Here is a 25,781-nt window from a genome sequence, read left to right as displayed (position 1 = left end):
TAAGGTATCATGTCGTATCCCATTCTAGCCTGTAAGGTACCGTTGTATCCCGTGTCTAGGGTTGGTACAAAAGGTTTTGATTTTTTTGGGATGTGGAGCTTGGTAAAAAAAGGTTCGTAAGGTAAACCATCATTCTGAAGGTTCGTTTTGTGGTGCTAAGGCCAATGGCTATGGCTTATAACGTGGTTGGAAAAGGTGTCTCGGTTCTGACAAAATCCGAGTGCAAATGGGTTGGAAAACAATGTGGGTTCAAATCTCCATATCTGGACCCTAAAGGCTGGGTGTAACAGCGTAAGCGGAATGATTCTCAAAATTCCCGACTATCCCTTTGTAACTGTCTCACGAAGGACTTAGAGGGTAAAGAGGTTACTACTTAAGCTTTTGGGCTTCGCCCATTGAACCTCAACTATGGGTACTTGACTTGAATTCTGGCTTCCATAACTTCGACATTCAACCAAAAAGCATTCCGCAATAACTTCAACATCTTTTTTCTTTTTTCTTTTTCTTTCATCTTTTTTCATTTTTTTTTTTCGTCCTTTTTTTTCTCATCTTTTCATTCTTTTTCATTTTTTTTTCTTCTCTTCTTGAAAATGGTCTTCTATTCATTCCCTTAGTCACAAACGGATACACCTTGAAAACTGGGCTTCGCCAACTAATTTGGGTAAGAACTAACAATTCCTTGTTAGAACGGGTTGATATCTTCTCTCTTCGAGATGAGATGATTTTGTTGGGGAAAAGGCTTGCCTTCCGTCATCGATAGGGGAAACAAGGAGCTAGTCCGGGTTCGTCATAGAATCATCTAAAAGCTTGTCATAAACATTGGTTCAGATGGAGGTTTTCTACCGCCAGACATGGAATAGGTAAAGGAATCAAACACGGGATCCTAGTGTACCTTACATTTTGAAACAAGACATATTTCTACCTCAGGGATGCCTTTGAGTGTGTTGTGCATTTAATCATACTTTCAGAATGATTGAGGATTGGAAACAAGACAAATTTGGAAACGAAACTGGAACTTTTTATTGGAAAGACAAATGCTTAACAGACTCGAAGGAACGATTCCTAGGACACACCCTAGGTCATCGCGGAACAAACGACTCAACTTCAAGAAAAGAAAGTCCTAGACTTGACTCGACTAAGATAAGAAAACAGATCCCGACTCATAATTTTCAAATCTGGTCTTGAGCTTTCTCTTGTTCAGCTGTCAGCTTAGATGCTCGGCTCTTGTCCTTAATCTCTTTGATGGTCGGCCTCCATCCCGAGGTAGTCCTCTGAGGATCTACGCCAGTGATGAATGTTGGTGAATCGAATTGTATTTTATTAACTTCGTTAACGAGAGGAGTACATTCTAGAGCAAGACTCTCGACTTGAATTTCATTCTTCGGGTTTGGCAAGAATTCAAAGCAATCCACAAATATTTTCCCGATAAACACCCCTTTCAAGTGACATGGGCGAATAAGATGGGAATAATCGACATTGTCTTCGACAGAAACAAAGTTGGCGTGATCGCCAAATGGATTGGTGATGTTTATTGGGTTTAACAGTTGGGATAGGGAGTGTTCCATTCTCAATCATGTCTTGGATTTCGTGCTTCAGTCGATAGCACCTTTCAGTATCATGGCCTTTCCCTTGATGAAAGGCACAGTAGGCATTTGGTTTATACCATTTACCTTGTTGATCAGCAGGAGGGTCCGGAGTTGGACCAATAGGCTTCAGCTTTCCTTGGGCTATGAGCCTTTGGAGAGCGTATGTATAAGTGCATCCGATATCGGTGAATGCCCTAGGTGTTTGGCGCTGCGACTTCTTCGATTGCCCTTCTAAGAGATTGATGGCTTCATCAATATGGGTCGTTGTTGGGGCTTTGGTCCTAGACGATGAGGCCCCTTGGTATCCTTTTGGCTTCTCAACTTCTGCCATTCGGACGTCATCTTCTACCTTTATCCCGATTCTTATCAATTCTTTGAAAGAACCTAAATTCTGGTATTTCAGAGCATTACGGTAAACAGGTCGTAGATTCTTTACGAACTTATCTACCATTTCAACTTCGTCAGGCTTCTTGGCTAACTTCACGCTTTCAGCGCGCCATCTTGCAAGGAATTCAGTAAAGCCTTCCTTTTCTTTCTGTGTCATAACCTCTAGCGTTCTTATATTGGTTCGTATCTCGACATTGTCAGCATAGTGCTTACAAAACTCCACCGTGATATCTTCGAAAGTAGGGAAGTTCTTAAGGTCCAGTTGTAGAACCACGCCTTCGGTGTTCATCCGAGGGATTGAGCGAAAATTTCGAGAGCATGTCGGAGCACTTCCTTCGATGCTAAGTACCCCTTATAGGCCTTAACATGGTGGATCGGATCTTCTGTGCCCTTAAACTTTGGGATATCGTGAGTACCATGTTTGTGGGCAACTTATCTGAATCGGGGCATAGGCCCTAGCATTTTCGTAGTGGATGTTCTTCCCACAGGAGAGCTTGGACGGTCTTCAATGAATTTGAACCGTTTCTCCGGATCGATCGGAGGTGGGGTAGATGAAGAGGAATCTTCACCCGGCTTAGATTCGATTGCATCCATTCTCGGTCATCATGAGGTTCACGGCCTTAGTGAGTTTGTTATGACATCTTCCATTGCTTGACGTCGGGTTTTTGGCGGCCTTTCTACAAGAAAACCCCGAACCGAGTCAATATTTAAAAGTAAGAGCCCCTGCACACTTAAGGACACGACACCAACTTGACTCAAACAAAGACTCGACTTAAGACTGACTAACCAAAAGGTTCGACTCACGGTTGGATTTAGACCTCGATTCATTTTAGACTCGACAAAACGACATGACCCAAACTGTCATAGCTCGATTCTAAACTGGACTCGGTGTGACTAAACCCGTGATTGGACTAACATAGCCCATAGGTTTAAGTGAAACGCCCTAAATGGCCTAGCTTGGACGTTTCTGTGGACTATCCTAGACCAATTGGTCGACCCACATGACTCAAAGCCCAAGAGGTGAGCTTGGGTGACCCAACAAGGTCGTGTTCTAGACTCTCGGGGCAAAACACGCCTAGCCTAACACGGCCAGGACCCGGACATGACTCAACGCATTTCATGCTTGGTTAAGGTTCGAGAAACATTTTGGATTGAATTCGAAAAAAACGAATAATTGGTTTGAAAATGAGATTTGAAATGGGCAGCATGCCGGCTATAAAAGCTTATTTTGGCCGAAAATTCTAGTCCTATTTGGGCAGCATTCCGCGTTTTGAAAATCATGCTATTTTGACAGTAAGTTGTTCAAAAGTTCGATTTTGAAATCGACATGGAAATTTTGAAAAGACTCGGGAAAAACACCTTGCACATTGTCATTCTCATGTTATAAGGATGTTTGCTCCTAGACATCTCTAAGTCTCGGCAAGTCTTCTACAAGAAGGTCTATGCCCTCCATCCTTTTTGGGTCTTATAGAGCAAGGGCCTTTAGGTAGAGTACCTAGAAGAGCGTCCCCACCATCAAGAACCACGACGAGGAGGAGCGGAAGCAAGCAATGTGCAAGTTCATGGCATAGTGGGACGTCGCCCCCCACGCATCACAAAGAAACGCTGGGACGGCCCGGGAAAATCCTTAAGGGTTTATGCATGAATCGTAGCACTATGAGTAATGTTTTACTTTCCAATACTTTATTTTCAAGTTTCACCTAGGAGGAAAAGACCCTAGAAACAAAGTGTAACTAGTCCTCTTTTCCCCAGCGGAGTCGCCAAACTGTGGACAAGGCCCTCGGGAACTGCGTCCGCGGGATCCACACTAGGCATAATCGACTCGAGGTTCTTTCGAATTGAATTAAGACAAATTAGAGTCGCCACCAAGTTTTTTGGGAACTTGGAACCGTTCAAGTCAACTTTACACCTTTCATCGGAAAGCATAAAGCCAATCGACTACGAGTGATTAAAGATAAAGACTTGTACCCTATATCACTCGATTTGAATGACTCTCGTAATCCAATGGTATTTAGACGGATCCACAAACCATAGATCTTGAGTAAGGGGTGAGGGTACGTGTTAGGAAGCCCATAAGGACACCTAACCCCCGTCAATCAATAACGGCCTCTACTAAGTCAAGTGTCGGATTTCAAACAAGGTCATAGCTACTACGATATATGATATGCAAACATCGTTTTCAAAACCCTAACATGTGAAGTTTCTATGTCGATTTAGATGCAACTAAACTAACTTTGTCAAAGTTGTAATTTAGCATGTGGGTTGATTGATCTAACAACATACAAAACAAAACAAACAAGGCTTGATGGGAATGGGGGAGCCGTTGGAATCTACCCTATTACAACCCAGGCATTTCATGCCGACACAACGAGGAATTAAAGATACAACTCGATCTAAATACAATTGCTATATACGACACCATACACGACACACGGCCATTCGGCCTAGGAAAACGTGCACAAAGGGGTGGCCCACGGCTTACATGACTCACGGCCTTGGGTCACTCCTCGTGATGCGTGCTTTCACTTAATCTTATCGAATTAGACATAAGGCCACACACCAAAGCATGCATTAGCATAAATCGGGCCATGTTGCTTTAAACAACATGCGATTTACTACGCTCTCACTTGCATTGGGGCACAACCATCTAACCAAACAAGACGAAGGTTTTGAAAGAGGTTTTGACTCGATAAAAGAAAGCTAACTCGAAAATACAACTCGATAACAAACGATAAATTACAAGCGACAAAACAAATAAAGAACGAACGTTGTAAAACAAACGAAACATAAAAAACCAAAGGACACGACCAAGCCTCACGGCCTAAAGCCACGTCCAACCCTAGGTCCTAGGTCAGGTTCATTAGTTAGATCGATTGATTGCGAAACAAGTTCGAAAGCGGGCTAGAAAACAAGTTAGAAACGACGTTGATCGATTTGAAAAGATACCTTGCGAACGCGCATTCTACACGGCCTAAAGGGGTCCAATTAGGTCAAGTTTGCTAATTAATTTAACTCATCGAGTGTTAATAAGAAGGTGCTAATCACGCACTCTTATACTAGCGAGAAATTAGGTGAAAGAGAGAGAGATGCATTCAATTAAGTTACAGAATCGTTAGTTGATTTTTAAAGCTACGTCGATGTACCCTAATGTGTCTAATTGGGTTATTAAATTGATCTAATGTCATCTAAATGAGTTATATGTTAACAATCAGAGGTCGAACTAACATGTGAATGGTCCTAAGGTGGGTTGAATCACACGAAACAAAAGAGGGGTCACAAGCGAAGAGCGAAGTTAGAATTCGCTTTATTAATGCCCTACCTTGAACACGAGGATATGTAAATGAGACGGGGGTGTACGACCGACAGATGTAGCGGTTTCTTTCCCATCTCAAGTCAACGCGGGTGTTCATGGTGGTACTTTAACTCATACTCGGACTAAACTAGTTTCAAAGTTAATAAGAACAGACGATAAACCAAAACGATAAACAAACAAAAACGAACTATAAAAAAAACAAACATAAAAACCGAAATAAAAGGGAGAAAGAGGAGGATTTGATGCACCCTCAACCTAAATGTATCGTTGACACCGTCTTGGGTCGTAATCGATGGTAGATTTTATCTCGAGAGGCCGTCGTCGACGAAGAAACAAAGCAAACAACACGTTTTTTGCAAATCTGGACAGCAACTTTCAAACTGCGATTTCTCTCTCGTTTCACGGTGAAAATTCGATTTAAAAGATGTTTTGAAAACTAGAAAGAGAGTAGAACAGAGATCTTAAAACAATCCCTGCTCGTTTTGAGTTATTGGGCACGAAAAACGAGCACAAACAGAACTGGACAGACAGGAAATGCCGCGAAAACAGAGTGTATAACACTCTGTTTTTCGAGGGAACTCGTGTACTCTCAAGGGCAATTTGGCTCGTAAATCTTTGTCTAATGTGTAGATGGATGTTGTATGGTTAATTTGGAACAAGAAACTTGAATTTTGATGGAGGTTTGAAGGGAGAACGAACGGTTTTCAAGAAGACACACAAACTGATTCTCAGTTTGTATATCGGTTTTGTTTAGGGTTTTTCTGAGGCAATTAGGGTTTATTTCTGGAGTTTAAAGCTTGTAAGTGAAGGTAGTATGTCTGGAGAACTTAGAGGAATGAATGTATGGTGAAGGGGGGGTATTTATAAGGAGTTAAAGTAGGGTAAAAAGGGGGGAGAGGCATACGGGCTCGGCTGAGCATAGCTGCTGTCCAGCAGCTTTTGTGGGGTTTTCTAGGGTTTGTATGAGGGGTTTTCTTGGTGGTTAAGGTAAGGTAATATGGGTAGGATATTAGGGTATGGGTTAGGGTTAATGGGCACGGGTTTTGGTGGTGTTTGGAGCGGGTTTTGGGCTCGGGATTTGGCACGCAAAACAGGGGGCTGCTCGTGCTTTTGTGCGGGCTGTTGGGGGGAGTTTGGGACGGGATTTGGGCCATGGTTATGGGGTTCGAATTGGGGTTGGATGGGTAGAGGCTTAGGTTAGTTAGTGTACTCGATATTCGTGCCAACTCGTAAAGAAAATGGGCTCAAAAACCGAGCTAAAATCGGGCTTCAAAACACATGTTTAAAATGGGTTTTTCTCGATTTTTAAATCGATTTTTCAAATCAATTAAAATATTAAAATAAATGATTTTTCAAATCAAATATACTCATAAAATGATTTTTCAAACCAAATATTTATTTTATTTTCAATAAAATAAACTTAAGAAAATAAATTCAAAATAAAACAAAATAAATTGAAATCACCTTAAAAAAGACCTTAATTTAAATATCATTTAAATTAAAATACTCCGTCGACAACGCTCATTCTACATCGTAAAACGAACCCAAACAATGACAATGACAACTAAGTAAATACATGTGTCCTATCATCATCGGGTGTTTGTCGGGTTCTCTATAAATTCCAATATCGACGGATACGGGTATCTACAGAGGTGGTGAATATTATGGTAGATACACTGAGAACGGACAAGCACCTGGTCCATTTGCTAAATTTCTTCAAGAGCATGGGATTGTTGCCCAATACACTATGCCTGGTTCTCCAGATTAGAATGGTGTAGCAGAAAGAAGAAATAGGACATTAATTGAGATGGTGCGTTGTATGAGAAGTAATGTTAAACTTCCATCATTTTTGTGGGTTGATGCTCTTAAGTCGGCAGCGTATATATTTAATCGGGTTCCTTCCAAGGCTGTGTCTAAGACACCTTTTGAGTTATCTAAAGGATGGAAACCGAGTTTGAGGCATATACGCATTTGGGGATGCCCGTCGGAGGTGAGAATTTATAATCCAAAAGAAAAGAAACTTGATCCAAGGACTATTAGTGGGTATTTCATTGGATATGCCGAAAAGTCTAAGGGTTATAGATTCTATTGTCCATCTTATAGTACAAGGATTGTGGAATCAAGAAATGCTAAATTTCTTGAGAATGACTTGATCAGTAGGAGTGACCTAATTCAGGACTTTGTCCTGGAGAGGGATCATCATGAAGTTCCACCCTCTAATTCAAGTGACAGATTGGTTGTCATTCACACTCCTCAAGTTCAATCGAGTGTTACCTAACCAGTGGTAGAAATTCCACAAAATGCCGATCAAAATACGGTAGATCATAATGGGGAAAAGGTTCACCATGAGGATGAACAAGTTTCATTAAGAAGATCTATTCGTGAAAGGAGATCGGCTGTTCCTGATGACTATGAAGTATATCTACAAGAATTGGATTATAATGTTGGAGCTGATAATGATCCTATGTCGTTTTCACAAGCTGTAAGTTCTACAGATTCTAACTTATGGATGAATGCTATGAAAGATGAGATGAATTCTATGGCATCTAATGGAGTTTGGGATCTCGTTGTATTGCCTGATGGTGTAAAACTCATTGGGTGCAAGTGGGTCTATAAGACTAAAAGAGATTCACTTGGCAACATCGAGAGACATAAGGCAAGACTCGTTGCTAAAGGATTCACTCAACGGGAAGGAATTGACTACACAGAGACTTTTTCTCCTGTATCAAAGAAAGATTCTTTTCGAATTGTCATGACATTAGTAGCTCATTTTGATTACGAGTTACATCAAATGGATGTGAAAACAACATTTCTCAATGGTGATTTAGAGGAAGAGGTTTATATGAAATAACCTGAAGGATTCTTCTCTAAAGATGGTGAGCATTTGGTTTGTAAGCTAAATAAATCCATATACGGTTTAAAACAAGCTTCCCGCCAATGGTATAAGAAATTCCATGAAGTTATTTCTTCATTCGGTTTCGAAGAAAATATAATGGATCAATGTATATATCTTAAGGTCAGTGGGAGTCAAGTTTGTTTTCTAGTGTTGTATGTGGATGATATATATTTTGCTAGCAACCAATGATAAAGGGTTGCTACATGAGATGAAACAATTCCTTTCAAGTAATTTTGATATAAAGGATATGGGTGAGGCATCTTATGTCATTGGCATTAAAATCCATAGAGATAGATCTCGAGGCATTTTGGGGTTGTCTCAAGAGGCCTATATCAATAAAGTACTTGAAAGATTCAGATGAAAGATTGTTCACCAAATGTAGTACCAATTGTGAAAGGTGACCAGTTCTGCTTGGACCAGTGCCCTAGGAATGACATTGAAAAAGAACAAATGAAGAATATTCCATATGCTTCAGCTGTTGGTAGCATTATGTATGCTCAGGTCTATACTAGACCCGACATTGCATATGCGGTTTAAGTATTAGGAAGATATCAGAGTAACCCAGGACTTTATCACTGGAAGGCTGCAAATAGAGTGTTAAGATACCTTCAAGGTACTAGGAATTACATGCTTATGTTTAGACGGACAGAGAATCTTGAAGTAGTAGGTTATTCGGACTCCGACTACGCTGGCTGCATAGATTCACGTAAATCCACATCAGGATATGTGTTTATGCTAGCTGATGGAGCTGTGACATGGAGGTGTGTGAAGCAAACCTTGAACGACTACTTCTACTATGGAGGCTGAGTTCGTATCTTGTTTTGAGGCTACCTCACATGGTGTTTGGTTGAAAAGTTTCATATCTGGGCTTAGAGTTATTGACTCTATTTGTAGGCCGCTAAGAATGTATTGTGATAATTCAATTTCTTTGTGTTTATGGCTAAGAATAATAAAAGTGGAAGTCGAAGTAAACACATCGACATAAAGTATCTAGCCATAAAGGAGCGTGTTCAGAAAAAGAAAGTGATCATTGAACACATTAGCACAGAGTTGATGATTGCAGATCCCTTGACTAAAGGCATGCCAATTAAGATTTTCAAGGATCATGTAGTGAGAATGGGACTTGGTTCCATCATGTAGTACATTCATTAAGTTTTTGTAAGAAACTTTTATTAAGTTGGATATTTTCTCCTTTGGATTTATGCGCATATTTATAAAGTAATGTTGAGAAATATCATTTTGTTTGAACCTGGAGTAAACGTGGGGTTTACTCATTAAGTTAAATGTGTGTGGTGTGAGTGACTTGATATATTGTGATACATGGAAGATTAATTCTTTCTCTAAGAGAATTCGTCGTCATGATACATATGTTGTATCTCTTGTTAAATGGACCAAGTGGGAGAATGTAAGATATTTCCATAAATCAAATAAGTATTATATTAATATTTAATTAAGTTATTTTATGGAAATTAAGTTGGTCCATTGTATGATGGAATTTACCTAGGATTCTGTTCCACTATTGTCTCCCATAAGTTACCACTCATAATTTAGGAAATTGTCCCGTTGACTCTTTGATGGCAAGAGTCTATATAAGGAGAACATATTTATTCTGATTAGGGTTCACCAAGCCTACCTGATTAACAAAATACACCATCTAAATTGTGAGGCTGAGGGATTGGAAGCCAAGTCAGATTTGGGGTGTAAGGATTTGGGTTATTCATTAAGACGGATCAATTATTTCAAGCAATGGCTGGAGGTGAGTAATCGATCTCTTTTATCAATTCCGCATTCAGTTTATACATGTTCATTATGAGATTAGAACATGTTATTTTATACTATAAAACTTACATTACATACTTTACAACTCCAAGAATCTCATCTATTAATCAACCAATATAGAATTCCATTCAAAAGCACACCAGCTAACTCTGGTACGTAAGTTATACCCGTGTTGAACATACCCCTCTCAAATAGATAATCATAAACATAGAAAATAGGTATTCGTTATATAATAATAAGAATACTAATAATAACATTTCAAGCAGGTCCACGGTATAAGCAAATTCCAGCATATAAACGCATTTCATATAGCAAATAATAATACAACCTCGAATAATAATAAGATTATTAGGATCGGTAGAATTGTGTTACCTCAAATATATATTTCGGAAACAACCTCGAGAAATATGATTATGATGGTTAAAAGTGGAGTTTAAGAAGAGTCATGACCATGATGTCGTTGGTATGGACGCAACAGCTAAACACAACTTTGAAGAAGATTGATGACTTATACAAAACGATGATGGATCAGAAATCAAGACAATTAAATCAATGGTGTGTGCTAAATTGGTCAATGATTAATAAGGTGCTTGGTAGTATTTCAAATCAGTTAAAGGAAGATTGTTTAGGCGGCTAAAAGATGGAGGTAAAAGAAAAGCAGATGAACAAGTAAAGGGTTAAACCTTATGTAGTAATAAACCGCTTGAACGAATTTTTTTTTAAATATAATATTAGAGTATAAAATATATTAGTCAAATAAAGTATTTAAATATTTGGAGTGTTAAAATCTTTTTTCATTTAAAGGAACTTCGTCCTCAAAGCTCGAATTTGAAGAAAACTGAACCCTTTTGAAAATTTTAGGGTATTACATATCTAATATAAGCCATTTCCGAAAGCGAATGCTGGTAATATAAATTTAATTTCATGGTATTTTTAAATCGTAAAACGGTTTCTCCTAAGATAAGTATTTTAATGACAAATTATCATTTTTGTAGGGATAATAGCACAATATTCCTGCCAACCATAGAGCCGTTGCTCTCCTTCAATCAAGGCTCCATATCTTCCCCTTCCATACTTGTAATATATTATAGCTGTTACATATTCTTCCCGTAAATAGCTCGATATTGTTAGTGTATATATAGCAAAGCATATACCCTGTATAATGCAATTTCATTCAATACAATTATCTATGATTCTATAATTCTCTATTTACAATATGGTATCAGACTAGCTATCATTATTTGCACATCTCTGCCGTTTTTTTCTTCTTTCGAAATCTCGTCTCAATGACGAACTCTGATTCCGGTCAAATTATCGATCCCACAAAAACATCTTCTCCTTCATTCGTTCATATTGAACATCCTGTCCATAGCATTTCACCGATTTCATTTAATGACAATAATTATGACGACTGGTCAAGATCGTTTCAACTCGCACTCATGGCAAAAGGCAAACTCGGGTATATCGACGGAACCATTGTATATGTCAAACCATCTCCCACGTCTGACACCTTTGCGTCTTGGCAAGCGGCCAATGCTCTGGTGACGATGTGGATCTTCAATACCATTGAGTCAAGTTTACGGAGACAGATTTCACTCCGTCCCGAGGCAAAACTGGTATGGAGTGATATCAAGAACCGTTTTTGTCATATTAATGAAGCCCGTATATATCAATTACAGGCCGAATTGCTAGCTTGCCGACAAGGTCCAACGGAGCCGCTTATGTCCTACTATGGCCGGATGACTGCAATCTGGGATGCACTTGTGGAACACGACTCCTTACCGTCATGCTCGTGCAATCCCTACTCCTGCGATTGGAAAAAAATCAACACTCGCCGCAACAAGAAACGCGTACGCGATTTCGTAATGGGTCTTGATGACCGCTTTGCTAACACCCGCTCTCAAATCATCGGTATCACTCATCTCCTTGACTTAGACCTAGTTTATAATACATTGTTACAGGATGAGGATGTTCGCAATTTATCTCAACCTAGAACAGAGTCTGCACCCGAGACCATGGCATTCGTTGCCCGTGTCAGCCATGGTTCTCGACGGTCAGGGGGAGGGGGATATGATAACAAGACTGACCGTGGCACCTCCTCTGCTCCTTCAAAATACTTTTGTATTGCGTGTCAAAAACCGGGTCACAGCCTTAAATTTTGTTACCAAGTTACTGGGAAATATCCCGAATGGTGGGGAGATCGCCCTCGTCCCCGCATTCTCCTCAACCCCAACGATACGAACTTAAGTAACGCTGTTTTTGTACCTGACGATCGTGGTAAAACCACGACTGATCGTCCCAAACACCAAGCCTCAGCTGTAACCCCAAAGGTAAACATGGCATCCGCTCAAATTAATGTTGCAGGTACCACGGCATCGACTTCCCGTCCTCCTATCAATCCTCTTGATAAACTTGATCTTAATACCCTGTTTCCTCAAGAATTAGAGGAGTTAAGTCACTTATGTCATTCACGAAAATCCGACACATCCTTGGAACGTCTCAATGGTAATATTTCTTCCTCGTTTTGGATTATCGACACAGGTGCATCGCACCATATGTCGGGTTGTCTTGACCATTGATACGTGCAACTTATATAGACTTTTTAGCCTTTTGTTGCACGCACTTCTATATCATTTTCATTGCTTTGTATTGCAAAATGCCCCGAATCGGCTACTTTGGTTCGTTTTGTCTCATTTGTAGGAATGGACTTTAAAGTAGGGGAATCGTACCTTTTTCAGTCCTCTTTAGAATGCATTTTGAGGAGATGAAGATTTAGAGCAATATGCCGTACCTCGGGAAGCGTGAAGGAGGTCCTTGGAAGCTAACCAAACGAGTTCAAGGCTGTTTTCAGTGGAAGTTACTCGATCGAGAGCTTTGGTGGTTGATCGAGTAGATTTGGCGGTTGCTGGTGTTCAATCGAGTCCCTGTTGTTCGATCGAGGAGAATGGCTGAAGAATCACTCGATCGAGAGGAATGAAATGCCTCGCTCGAGTGATTTACTTATTTACTTGGGATTTTTATTCCGTGCTTAGGTTTATTTTGGTTAATAATATTTCCCCTATATAAGGAAAGACGTCATTAGGTTAATTATTTATCTTAACACACATTACTCTACACTTAATTACTCTAATTACTCCTGGAACTTTCTCTCTGCCTCTTTATTTCCGAATCTAAGCTTTGTAATCTTCCTTACTCTTTAATCTCAATTTAATTCTTTGTTTGCTCTTAATTATTGCTCTCTTGTTTAATTGTCCTTGTTTATTAGTTTATGATTCAACCCTTTAATCTCTTTATTATGTCTCTCTTTAGCATGTTCATCGTTGTTCCTGTTGTTATCATCAATAGCATGAGTAGCTAATTCCCGTTATGTTAGGATTAGGGGAGCCATGGTAGTGAATTGATGATGTTGTAAATAGGATAGACGATTGATTGTGAGAACTGTGTCATTAGCAATATAACTGTAATAAGTTTAGTTGAGTGTACGCTTCTAAACCCTTTAATTTGGTTAAATTCAATCCTAGATCGGAAGATTGGAATAAACAGACCTGTTATGAACAGTATACTACCCTAATGAGGACGAAAGTTAAGTTCGTTGTAATCTAGGGTGGATAGCGGACCGGAAGGACGTTTCCCTTGCCCTTCTCACAGTAGATCGTCTGAACTATTTATGACTGAGTTAGTGAACTGCTATGGTGAACCAAATTCCTGACATATCTCTCTTTATCTGATCACATATCTTGCTTTTTCTTGCCATACTGCTCTTTCTTTTGTTACTCTTGCCTTACAACTTTATTAGTGTAGAAATCATTTTAAAGACCCTCATTTGTTACTAGACAGACGTAATTAGCAGATAGATACAATAGCCTCCATGTGGAGATCGACCCTACTTCCGCTAACTTCTGTTAGTTGTCCTAGGTAATTATTTTTGGTACTAAAACGACGGTATCAACCATTTTACCAATCTTCACAAAATTAACCCTTTGTCAGCAGGTCTTCCGAATGGGGATCTGACTTTGGCAACACAATGAGGAGATATAATTTTGTCTCATCGTCTTATTTTAAAGAATGTCTTATATGAAGCTAACCTTCATTTCAACTTAATTTCCGTTTCAAGTCTTTTATTTGATACTTCTCTTACGATACAATTTTCTCACAATTTTTGTTTAATCCAGGACCGTTCCTCGAAGACGGTGATTGGAGCGGGTGAACAACGTGAGGGGCTATATTATTTAACTGGTATTTGAGCTCAAACGACCAAAGCTTGTACGGTGGGGTCACTCGATTCCATCAAATTATGGCATCGAAGGTTAGGGCATCCCTCTTCCAACATTTCTCGTTTTTTGCCTTTTATTTCTCAAACTTCTCGTTCTAATTTTCACAGTAAGACGTGATATTTGTCTCTACGCGAAAAAAACTCGCGAACATTTTACTTTAAGTACTAATAAAGTCGACTCAATTTTTGATTTAATCCATTGCGATCTATGGGGACCATACTCCGAAAATGGTTCTTGTGTGTAACACCCTCATACTCCAAGTGCCTTACCAGGACCACTTAAGGTATGAGAATGCTACCATCTCGGTTACCCGAGGCAATAACAATCAAATGGACAATAACGAAACATACATAAATAGTAATAAAGTTTAAGTGATACAAACCAAAACCAAAACTGTTAAAAGAAAATACAAAAGTTCTCCAAAACGATCAAACTACTAAACAACTGAAAAGCAACTAGTTCATGACACAGTGGAAGACTCTACGACACGTGATGATTCCATCCCAGCTATCCCTCACATAAGCCATCATACCTGCTCAACAACTGCTCACCATCCTGTAGATACCTCATTTCTGCACCTCCCGTAAGCCACCCGGTGATGATCGGGCCGCATGTTTTGTACGCGGAACGATTTATGACAATTCGTAAGTTTATCATCAAGTGATTGCACAAATACTTGTGTCTACCCCTTGTTCATCATCTACACGCCATTACGGTCATTTTGACAGTAATTAGAGTTCATTTGGAGTCCGGGTCAAAAACCGTCTTCATTTTTTAATAAACCGTTTAAAATGCCGAGTCAGAATGTTCTGGAATATTCCGGATATTTCTATTCCATATTTCAATCTTTTAATCTTTTGGCAAAATATATCCCGGAATTATATTTTAAACAATAAGGAAGTTGAGATCTACCACAATTCCATAACAGAGACGCGGAAAATCTTTCTTCCGCAGGAGGAAACTCCTGGGGAAAGGACGCAGCACCTGCTGCGCCTCTTCCAAGAGCCGCAGTGGTTGTTGCGCCTCTTCCCCAGCTCCTTTCTGCGTATTTTCAAATCTTTTCGAGATTTATTTCCAAAGTTTTACCGAAAGCCTAATTCCTCTGTGTGGTTAGTATAAATAGGGACCTTCGTTCCATATATTTCTCACGCGAGTGTCCGCCCTTCTCTTCTCCCTTTGCATTCTAAGACCACGCTCTTGCTTATTGGCACCTACGTGCTTGAACTTTCGACCACGTAAGCTCGGATCCTTCTGGGTACCAGCCTCGTTTTGCATGACCGACCAATTTGACCAACTCCACTCAATCAACTTAATCAATTTAGTTTAATTCCTCTTACGAGGGCACTTTCGTCGTACATTCGAGTCGAGCAATCACTAATCGTTAACTTAGTCAATCTCGTTTTGTTAAACATGTAAGTCTGAGGGTGTAAATCCCACGTTTATTATTGTATTTTCTTATTGTATTAATTATTGTAAGATTTACGTCGAAAACATATTCAAAACTGATTTATAAAACCCTTTTTACGGATTAACGGAAGACGGACGTCGAGAAGAAATGCAGCTACTGCTGCGCCCCTTTGAAGAGTCGCAGCATCTGCTGCGCCTCTTCCTGAGGTTGTCGCAGTTCCTGCCTTTCTTCTTCTTCCTTCGTTCTTTGTTTAGTTCGTTTATTTTGTTTCGTCTTTTTTTTTTTTTATTTTCCTCTTATTTCATTAATATAACTGTTCTAATACGCAATTCATATTATCTATCACCTTTTAATTACCGGCTTAAATCCCAAGTAATTAATATTTGCGGTTTTTCATCATTAAATCAAATCCGGGTTTTAGAGATTCGATTCATCCGTATCAAGTCTCTGGAATTCACTTTTGTATATTTTTTTTCACTTGTTTATCGTCATCATCATCAATAGCTTGACATTAATAAACCTAATTAGTTTGTTCTATTAAACTTAAGTTGTAAATAACTTGTAATTAGTCTTTAATTCTTTTTAATTAATTTGAGTCCGTTTTATTGCTTTTGTGACCAAGTTCATATGTAAATAATCTGTTAAATCACTTTCATCCGGGTCAGTCATCAATAATCAACCATTAAAATCACCAATTAACATTAACAACATGCAGTTCCGGCTTTACAGCCAGAACTCACCTCAGGAACAGACGCAGTGACCACTGCACCTCTTCCAAGGGATGCAGCACTGCTGCGCCTGTTCCGAGTTGAGTTCTGTCTCTGAACTCCCGTTCTTGCTTTGATCTAATTAGTTACTTTACGTATTAATCAACTATTAATCGTATTATCATTACTAATCTGTTCGTTTTCTACCCTTAATTTATTTTCTCCTTTTTCTCAAAACATCCGTTTTAAATGTATTTTCGACGTAGATCAATCGAACCATTGTAATTATTGTAATTTTAATTATTGTATTATTATCGTTTGTTTGTATGTTTTCACATATAATCAACCTTAAATTTCTACTTCGACATGAATGTATGTTAAATTACGTGTTCACCGACTTAGTTAATTTCACATGCTAGGATCAAAACGTTGTTTGTTGCATTGCATGCATATAATCGACAACATATCAAGTATAGATAATTTCCCTAATCATTAGTAGAGGCCGCTATCGAGGCGGGCGGGATTAGGTGTTCGTTCAAAAGAGCTTCCTAATACGTACCCTCACCCCTTACTCCAGATCTCTGTGAACATCCGTGTTCATTGTCATCCACGAGAGTCATTCTAGACATAGAATGCAAAGGGTAACGAGTTCTTGGTGTCTACGTCACTACTTTGTGTCTTGACGTGACGCGAAATATTCGAACGGTTTCCAATTTTCCACAATAAATTGGCGGCGACTCCACAAATGCAAAATGCTTGTTCCCAAGCGACCCCGTGGGCCCCCCATTGTCCATAGTTTGGCGACTTCGCTGGGGATTAATACACCTACGTGTTGTCAAGTGTAGATACCTCATTTCTGCACCTCCCGTAAACCACCCGGTGATGATTGGGCCGCATGTTTGGTACGCGGAACGATTTGTGACAGTTCGTAAGTTTATCGTCAAGTGATCACTCAAACATTTATGTCTACCTCTTAATTGTCATCTAAGTGCCGATACGGTCGTTTTGGCAGTAATTAGAGTACATTTGGAGTCCGGGCCTAAAACCGTCTTCATTTTCTGACAACCATCAAAATGTCGAGTCGGAATGTTCTGGAATGTTCCGGATATTTCTATTCCATATTTTATAAATCTTTTAATCTTTGGTAAACAATTTCCCGTAGTATTCACACAAAGTATTAAGGAAAACCAAATTATTCCGTTATTCCATGAACCAAACACGGAAATCTTTCTTCCGCAGGAGGACCACTTGGGAATAGACGCAGCAAGTGCTGTGCCTCTTCCAAGAGATGCAGTGCCTGCTGCGCCTCTTCCCAAGTCCTTTTCTGCGTATTTTTCGTATCTTTTCATATCTTTTCGAGATTCACTTCCAAAGTTTCTCCGAAAAACTCTACTTCCTCCACGTGATTAGTATAAATAGAGACCTTCGGTCTCGCATATTTCTCACGCGAGTGTCCACCCTTCTCTTCTCCCTTTGCATTCTAGACCACGTTCTTACTTTTTGGCGTCTATCTGCTTGAACTTTCGACCACGTAAGCTTGGATCCTTCTGAGTACCAGCCTCGTTTTGCATGACCGACCAATTTGACCAACTCCACCATAATCAACTTTAATCAATCTGTTTTAATTCCTCTTACACGAGGGCACTTTCGTTACATTCGAGTCGAGCATCACTAATCGTAAACTTAGTTCATTTCATTTCGTCAAACATGTAAGTCTGAGGGTGTAAATCTCTCTTTTTATTCATTGTTATTCATTTATTGCAATCATATTGTAAGATTTATGTCGAAAATACAATTAAAACCGATTTCTAAAACCCTTTGTTTAAAACCCTTTTTACGGATTATCAGAGAACAACCGTCGAGAAAGGATGCAGCAACTGTTGCGCCTCTTCGAGGAGACGCAGTACCTGCTACGCCTCTTCGTGAGGCTGCCGCAGTTCCTGCTTCCTTTCTTCTTCCTTCGTCTTTCATTGATTCGTTTGTTTTTCTTTTGTTTTCTTTTGTTCCTTGTTTTAATATAACAATCTGAACATAATAATTTGACACAAATTGTTCATCATCATTAACAAGTAATTCATCTCATTAATTCCCGACTTAAATCCTAAGTAATTAATATTTGCGGGTTTTCGTCATTAAAATCAAATTCGGGTTGTAGAAACTCGACTCATTCATATTGGGTTTCTGGAATTCGATCTTTGATATATTCTCACCTGTTTATTATCATATTAATCATTAGTCCGTCATTATTTCATCGTATTTAACCTAATTAATTTGTTTAGTTATGAATTCATTAATTAACTTTTTTTAATCTTGTAATAATTCGTCCTAATTAGTTTCATCCATGTTTATTGCTTTCATGACCGTTAATCGCATGTAAATAATATGATAATCACTTTCACCCGAGTCAAATATTATTAATCAAGCATTAAAATCACCAACGAACATTAACGATTTGCAATTAAAACTGCCACAAACAGGCCGAGCCAAGGAACAGACGCGCAGGATCGCTGCGCCTCTTCTTCCGAGGGCGCAGGCTGCTTTCTGCTGTTCTGGTTGACTTCTGTCTCTGAACTCCCGTTTTGCCTTGACCTAGTTTTAGCTTACGTATTTAATTAACTACTATTCGTATTATCACCCTTAATTCCTGTTCGTTCATTCATTTATTCTTTCTTTTCTCAAACTATCCGTTTTAGATATCTTTTCGACATAAATCATTAAACCCGATGTAATTATTGTAGTTTTCATTATTGTAATTTTCCTTTATTGTATTTATCATTGTGCTTTTTATTGCTTGTATGCTTTCACATGTAATTGAACTTAAATCCCGATTCGACCTAATTGTATGCTAAATTAATTGTTTACCGACTTAGTATTAATTCTCACATGTTAGGATTAAAACGTTGGATGTTGCATTGCATGCATATAATCGACAATATATCGAGTATAGACAATTTCCTTAATCATTAGTAGAGGCCGCTATCGAGGCGGGCGGGATTAGGTGTTCGATCAAAAGAGCTTCCTAATACGTACCCTCACCCATTACTCCAGATCTCTGTGAACATCCATGTTCATTGGCATCCACGAGAGTCATTCTAGACATAGAATGCTAAGGGTAACGAGTTCTTGGTGTTCATGTCACTACTTTGTGTCTTGACATGGCACGAGTTATTCGAATGGTTTCCAATTTTCCACAATAAATTGGTGGCGACTCCACAAATGCAAACGCTTGTTTCCCAAGTGCCCCCGTGGCCCGCGTCCACACCAAGGGTGAAACTTGAACAAGGTTAGAGAATAGTTTATATGAGACAGTTGTCGGTTTTCATAACTCGATCTTCCTAGATCGTTTAGTCGGCCTTCCTAGGCCCAACCCAACCCATTCGACCAATCGTCTCGTCTGGACGGTCCAAATTCTTATCTGGGTCTAAGGATGAATAGCGATTGACATCAACCATACCATGATGCTTACTCCTGTTTGTATCAAGGGCTTTCACTACTCGAGGGAATGGACTAGGAGTTGACCTTACTCCTGTTTGGTACGAGCCTCTCCACAGACCCCGGGTTTGATCGTTTGGTATGGCAACCCACCCTTTAAACCAAAACCCTTTTAAATGCACTCAGCATACCATTGTAATGCCTGTTTAAATCATACGTGATCACCATCTTCTAAAACAAAACCATGACAGACTTTGTAAAATCAATAACCCTTTTAAAATGTAAATATTTTTCGAAAATGACCCAAATTAGCTCAAATTGAGTCGAAACTCTGTCCAAATTTTGAGTCAAAATTCGGGTTTTCAAGCCCATTTCAAAATCTCACTTCGAGTTAACACTCCTACAACTACAAGACAGTTGATTAGGACAAACGTTTCAAAACTGTGTCATTTTCAAACCTCACTTACACAAGTGGCACACTCCCACTTCGCAAGTCCGAGTCTTTTCTTTGAGTAAGTGTGCTAGTGTGGTTGATCGTGTTTTGATTCGTCCTCAATATTTTGTTCAGTCTCCAAGATGCCAGAAACTAGCACTACAAGCGCCAACAGTCAACCCCAAGATGGTAATGATGAAGTCCTAGCCGCGCTCGCTCGTCTCCAAACAAGCCAAGACCAAGTTTTTGATCGCCTCAACACAATTGAGGGCCGAATTGTTGCTGTGGAAACTAGACTCCCTCCTGCAGAACAGGAAGTCCCTAGTGAATTTTTGAATGACAACCTTCCACCCTATCTTGGACAAGACCCTCCAGCAGGTCCGACTGAAGCTGAAAAGCGACTCCAATACTTGGAGGAGCAATTGATTACCTTAAGGGAGATGATATCTATAGGGAAAACAACCGCAAGTATGAGGCCGTGAACACCAAATTGCCAATCAACTTCAATATGACTGACATCCCGAAGTTCAAGGGACATGAAAACCCTTTGAACCACATTCGTGCTTTCAAAGACTACATGTCTATCAAAGGCATCAAACCCGAGATGTTCTTAAGGATCTTTCCTTCATCACTTGACACCATTCCTAAGCAATGGTTCTACTCCCTAGAGCACAATAATATTGCCACCTGGGATGCTGCCGCAATCAAGTTCGCCAAACAATACGTGAATAATGCTGAAATCCAAGATAACATGCGCACTCTAGAGGTTCTTACCCAAAATGAGAAAGAAGGTTTCACCGACTTCCTAAGTAGGTGGAGGAAGATTAGTACTCAACTCGTCGAACGTCCAGATGAAGCTACCCTTGTGGAAAAATTTATGGACAATTTAAAGCCCATTTATGCGAACCACTTAAGGTACCAAAACATTAAGAACTTTAAGGACTTAACTATGCTAGGGACAAGAATCGAAGATGACATCCGTAAAGGAGTCTTCTCAAAACGGTAAGTCGAGGATATCAAGGCTCAACAAGTCATTCCTACGGCTCTACTAGCAAGACTGATGAGGTTAACCTTATCGAATCATCAAAGAAGAATAACCCACAAAGGAAGTTCACAAACATTGGCGATACATACTCCAATGCTTTGAAAAGGTTGATGAAACAGGGAACTACTCCACCATTTCTCCAACCATCACTGATTTCATCGCATGGGCAAAAAGTGTGGATAGGCCAGTCTTGGAACTAGAGAGTGCAGTGGCAACCTTACGTGGCCCCAACGCCACACCTAGAGAACGCGCACCACTAGTTTTCTCTCAAAACACTACAATGCAAGAAGTAGTAGCCATGGTTGATGAACTAGTCGACCAAGTTTTCCAATTAGAAGCAGAAATCATGAGAATGAGGGAACTTATTGCTATCAATGGAATATGGGCCGACGATGACGAAGATCTGTATCTCACTAAACACTACTTAGTCAAAGTCAGTGAGGAAATAGTCCAGAATTGTGAAGATCAAAATGTAGATCACCAAAGCTTTGGCCAAACTAAATGTAGCACATAACTCCACACCCGACGATGTGGTCAACTTGGTCTTCCAAGAATCACCAAAGCTAAGTAATCCTATTACTTTCTCGGATGAGGATTTGCCACCCTTCGGTGCTAGTCATAACTTGGCTCTTTATATCACCGTCATTTGCTTAAAGAAGAATGTGCCAATGACCTTAGTAGATGATGGCTCCGCGGTCAATGTCATACCCTTGAGAACGGCATATAAATTGGGCATGAAAGAATCAGATTGGACTCCTACCAATCAAGGTGTTCGCGCATATGATGGTACACGACGAAAGGTGGTGGGACTTGTTGACCTAACCATAGCCACAGGGCCGATTGAGCGATAGGTCAATTTCCAAGTAGTAGACATTGAGGCATCCTTCAACATACTTCTGGGAAGACCCTGGATTCACGCTTCCAAAGCGATAACATCCACACTCCACCAGAAAATCAAAATTTCACTAAATGATAAGGTGGTAATGATCACTTCGTCGCCCATCAAGGCAATCATCGAAAAGAATTCAAGCAACCAAGTCCTTGCAGATCCAGTACACGAGCTTGGGGGCTTTCATATCATAAACGTCATAAGGAGTGAATTGGCACCATTATACTTCAATCCCTACTCTAACCTAGTGGTCAACCACATACTCAAAACGCAGGGATACTTCCCGGGAATGCCTTTGAATCCTATCCAAAGGAGCACCATTCCCCCCTACAAGGAGGGTAATTCACAAAGAATACCCATTGGATTAGGATACAAACCCACCAAAGAGGAAGTTCTCGAGATGCTCGCTCAAATTCAAAACCGTAAGAATGTGGGAATCCAAATGCGACCTTATCTCCCTACCCTAAATGGATACTTCGTTAGGGAAGGAAATCAAGAACTCTTTCATGGATTTCCCGAACCTTGGCATTATCTCGAAATGAAGTTAGCTGGAATCGAGATCTTTCACGATTGCTACTTCATTCCTCCAGAAACGGTTCCTACCGTCAAGACTCGTCAAGCACCTTGCCTAGACGAACAAGCCGTGAGTCTACTATTTGGAGAAGATCGATTTGTTAGAGCTACTTCATTCCTCCAGAAACGGTTCCTACCGCGTTAATCACAGAAATCAACACCAATCAGCAGAAAGGATGGAGAAAATCGATCAAGTGGACAAACAATCAAGGAAGACTCTTCAAGCTCACTACTGGATAAGGAGAGATGTTCAAAGGAGAACCAGAAGACGATGAATTCGAGTCAGAGTCAGAGTCGGAGTCTAGAGAAGTTCCTAGAGAGTCTCCTCCTGTCGTCATTCCCACTCCCCTCGTCTCTCCTAACCTAGTATCGAATAGCAACAGTAGTTCGGGAAATGTCCCAACCGCTGTCCCTTTACCGCCACTGACCACAGATCAGATGGCTTCTTTGTTTCAAATTTTCTCAAATCTTAATATGAATAAATCAGGTTCTCGCTTACTCTTCGTGTTATCTTGAATGCAATTGCATTTTACGATGATGATGAGAATGACCCGCCCGACTCAATCGAGATACCTCCCTACATAGCCAAAGAAATACTACAAGAGGGGGAAGGGGGACCAGTGATAGAAGATACTGAACCCATCAACGTAGGAACTGAACTAGAACCCCAAGAACTTAGGATAGGGACAACCCTGAGCCCCACCGAAAGGGCCAATTTCACAGACCTCCTACACGAGTTCAAAGACGTTTTTTGCTTGGTCATACAAAGATATGCCAGGAATCGACAGGGAGATTGCATAGCATAGAATCCCAATCAAACCAGGGTTCAAACCCGTGAAATAGAAGCTTCGAAGAATGAGGACAGAATGGGCTCTCAAGATCAAAGAAGAAGTCGATAAACAATTCAAAGCCGGGTTCATCAAAGTTTCTGAGTACTCAGACTGGGTAGCTAACATAGTACCCGTACCCAAAAAGGATGGGAGAATCCGTGTTTGTGTTGACTTTACAGACTTAAACAAAGCAAGCCTTAAGGATGACTTCCCTCTACCACATATCGACATATTAGTGGATAATACAGCGGATCACGCATTGCTATCCTTCATGGATGGAAACGCGGGATATAACCAGATCAAGATGGCCTTAGAGGACATGCATAAGACCGCCTTTGTCACTCAATGGGGGACCTACTGCTACACGGTTATGCCGTTTGGGTTAATCAACGCCGGAGCTACATACCAACGCACCGCAAATACGCTCTTACATGACATGATGCATAAAGAAGTTGAGGTATACGTAGATGACATGATTGTCAAGTCCAAGGAAAGAGAGGGACATATTGCGAACCTTCACAAATTCTTCTCGAGGCTACGGAAGTATAACATGAGACTCAATCCTCAGAAATGCGCATTCGGAGTGACATCTGGCAAACTCCTGGGATACGTGGTTAGCCAACGAGGTATAGAAATAGACCCTTCAAAGATCAAAGCTTTAATCGAAATGCCGCAACCTCAAACAGAGAAAGAAGTTAGGGGATTCCTAGGCAAGGTACAATACATCAGTCGATTCATATCGAAACTCACCATGATCTGCGAACCCATATTCAAGAAGTTAAAGAAAACAGATCACACCATGTGGGATGATGACTGTCAGAAGGCTTTCGACCGAATCAAGGAAATACTAGCCAAACCGCCAGGGCTCATGCCACCCCAACGAGATCAACCTCTTGGTTTATATCTCACGGTAACTGAAACGGCCATGGGCGCCATGCTAGCTCAAACCATAGGAAAAGAAGAAAGAGCCATCTACTACCTTAGTAAGAAATTCTTGGAGTATGAGTGCAAATACACACCACTCGAGAAAACATGCCTCGCTCTTGTGTGGGCAACGAAGAAGCTATGCCACTATATGCTTAGCTACTCCGTCAAAATATTCTCAAAAATGGATCCTGTCAAATACCTCTTCGAGAAACCCGTTCTCAATGGACGTCTAGCGAGATGGACTTTGATGCTCTCTGAGTTCGATCTTAAATATGTACCTTTGAAAGTCATAAAGGGGGGCGCCGTTGCCGAATTCTTCGCAGAGAATCCCATCAATGATACACAAACGATAGACACTTGGTCATTTCCGGATGAGGATATACTCCAAACAGATGTAGACTCCTGGGACCTCTATTTTGATGGAGCATCGAACTTAAGAGGATTTGGAATAGGGGTGTTGCTCATTTCTCCTAAAAGGCGAGCATACACCAATATCTGTCAAACTCGACTTCGAGGTGACAAATAACACTGCAGAATACGAAGCCTGTCTCATTGGATTGCAAGCGGCAGTAAGTTTAGGCATCAAGTATCTTCGAGTACATGGGGATTCCTCTTTGATCATCAATCAAGTTACGAGATCTTGGATAATCCGAAGCGAAAGCCTGGCACCTTATCAAGCCAGAATAGACCAAGTAGCCCAATTCTTTGATCAAGTAACCTACTTACATCTACCTCGAGAAGAAAATCAATTTGCGGATGCTCTTGCAAAACTCGCATCTTTGATTAACATGCCGGATAGTATGGTAGAAATGCCTTTATGCATCGAACGACGATCAGAGCCAGCTTATGTGAACCTCACCGATGAAGAGGAAATTACGGAGGAGCCTTGGTTCCAAGCAATCCTAAACTTCAAACTCAACGGCACCTAACTACCGGAAATGGACAAAAGGAGACAACGCGCTATCCGTTTACTAGCTTCCCAATAGGTCCTCATGCAAGGAGAGCAAAGAACACCTCTTGGTGTAATCCTACGTTGTCTTGATCATTCATAGGCACGAAAAGTGATGGAAGAAGTACATGATGGAGAATGTGGCCCTCACATGAGTGGACCCATGATGGCAAAGAAAATCACATGTTTAGGATATTATTGGACCACGATGGAATCTGATTGCATCAAATACGTGAGACATTGCCATAATTGCCAGATCTTCGGGAATGTGCAACATGTCCCTCCCTCATTGCTTTACACCATGAGATCTCCCTAGCCATTTTCTGCTTGGGGAATTGACATCATCGGCAAGA

The 25,781-nt window shown here is 40.3% G+C and overlaps 1 protein-coding gene across 1 annotated transcript; it reads left to right on the top strand.

The window, feature by feature from the left end:
- Positions 1-11,247: 11,247 nt before the first annotated feature.
- LOC141594899 (uncharacterized) lies at positions 11,248-12,540 on the top strand. Its single transcript, XM_074414884.1, has one exon. The coding sequence runs from the start codon at positions 11,248-11,250 to the stop codon at positions 12,538-12,540; it is 1,293 nt and encodes a 430-aa protein (XP_074270985.1).
- Positions 12,541-25,781: the final 13,241 nt, after the last annotated feature.

The sequence above is a fragment of the Silene latifolia genome, chromosome 8 (assembly GCF_048544455.1).
Source record: "Silene latifolia isolate original U9 population chromosome 8, ASM4854445v1, whole genome shotgun sequence".
Taxonomy (NCBI): domain Eukaryota; kingdom Viridiplantae; phylum Streptophyta; class Magnoliopsida; order Caryophyllales; family Caryophyllaceae; genus Silene; species Silene latifolia.
The sequence above is the reverse complement of the archived record's forward strand: the minus strand, read 5'-3'. Positions and strand labels throughout refer to the sequence as shown.

Excerpts from the sequence above, each read along its gene's own strand:
- LOC141594899 (XM_074414884.1), top strand. The coding sequence starts at position 11,248 with ATGACGAACTCTGATTCCGGTCAAATTATCGATCCCACAAAAACATCT.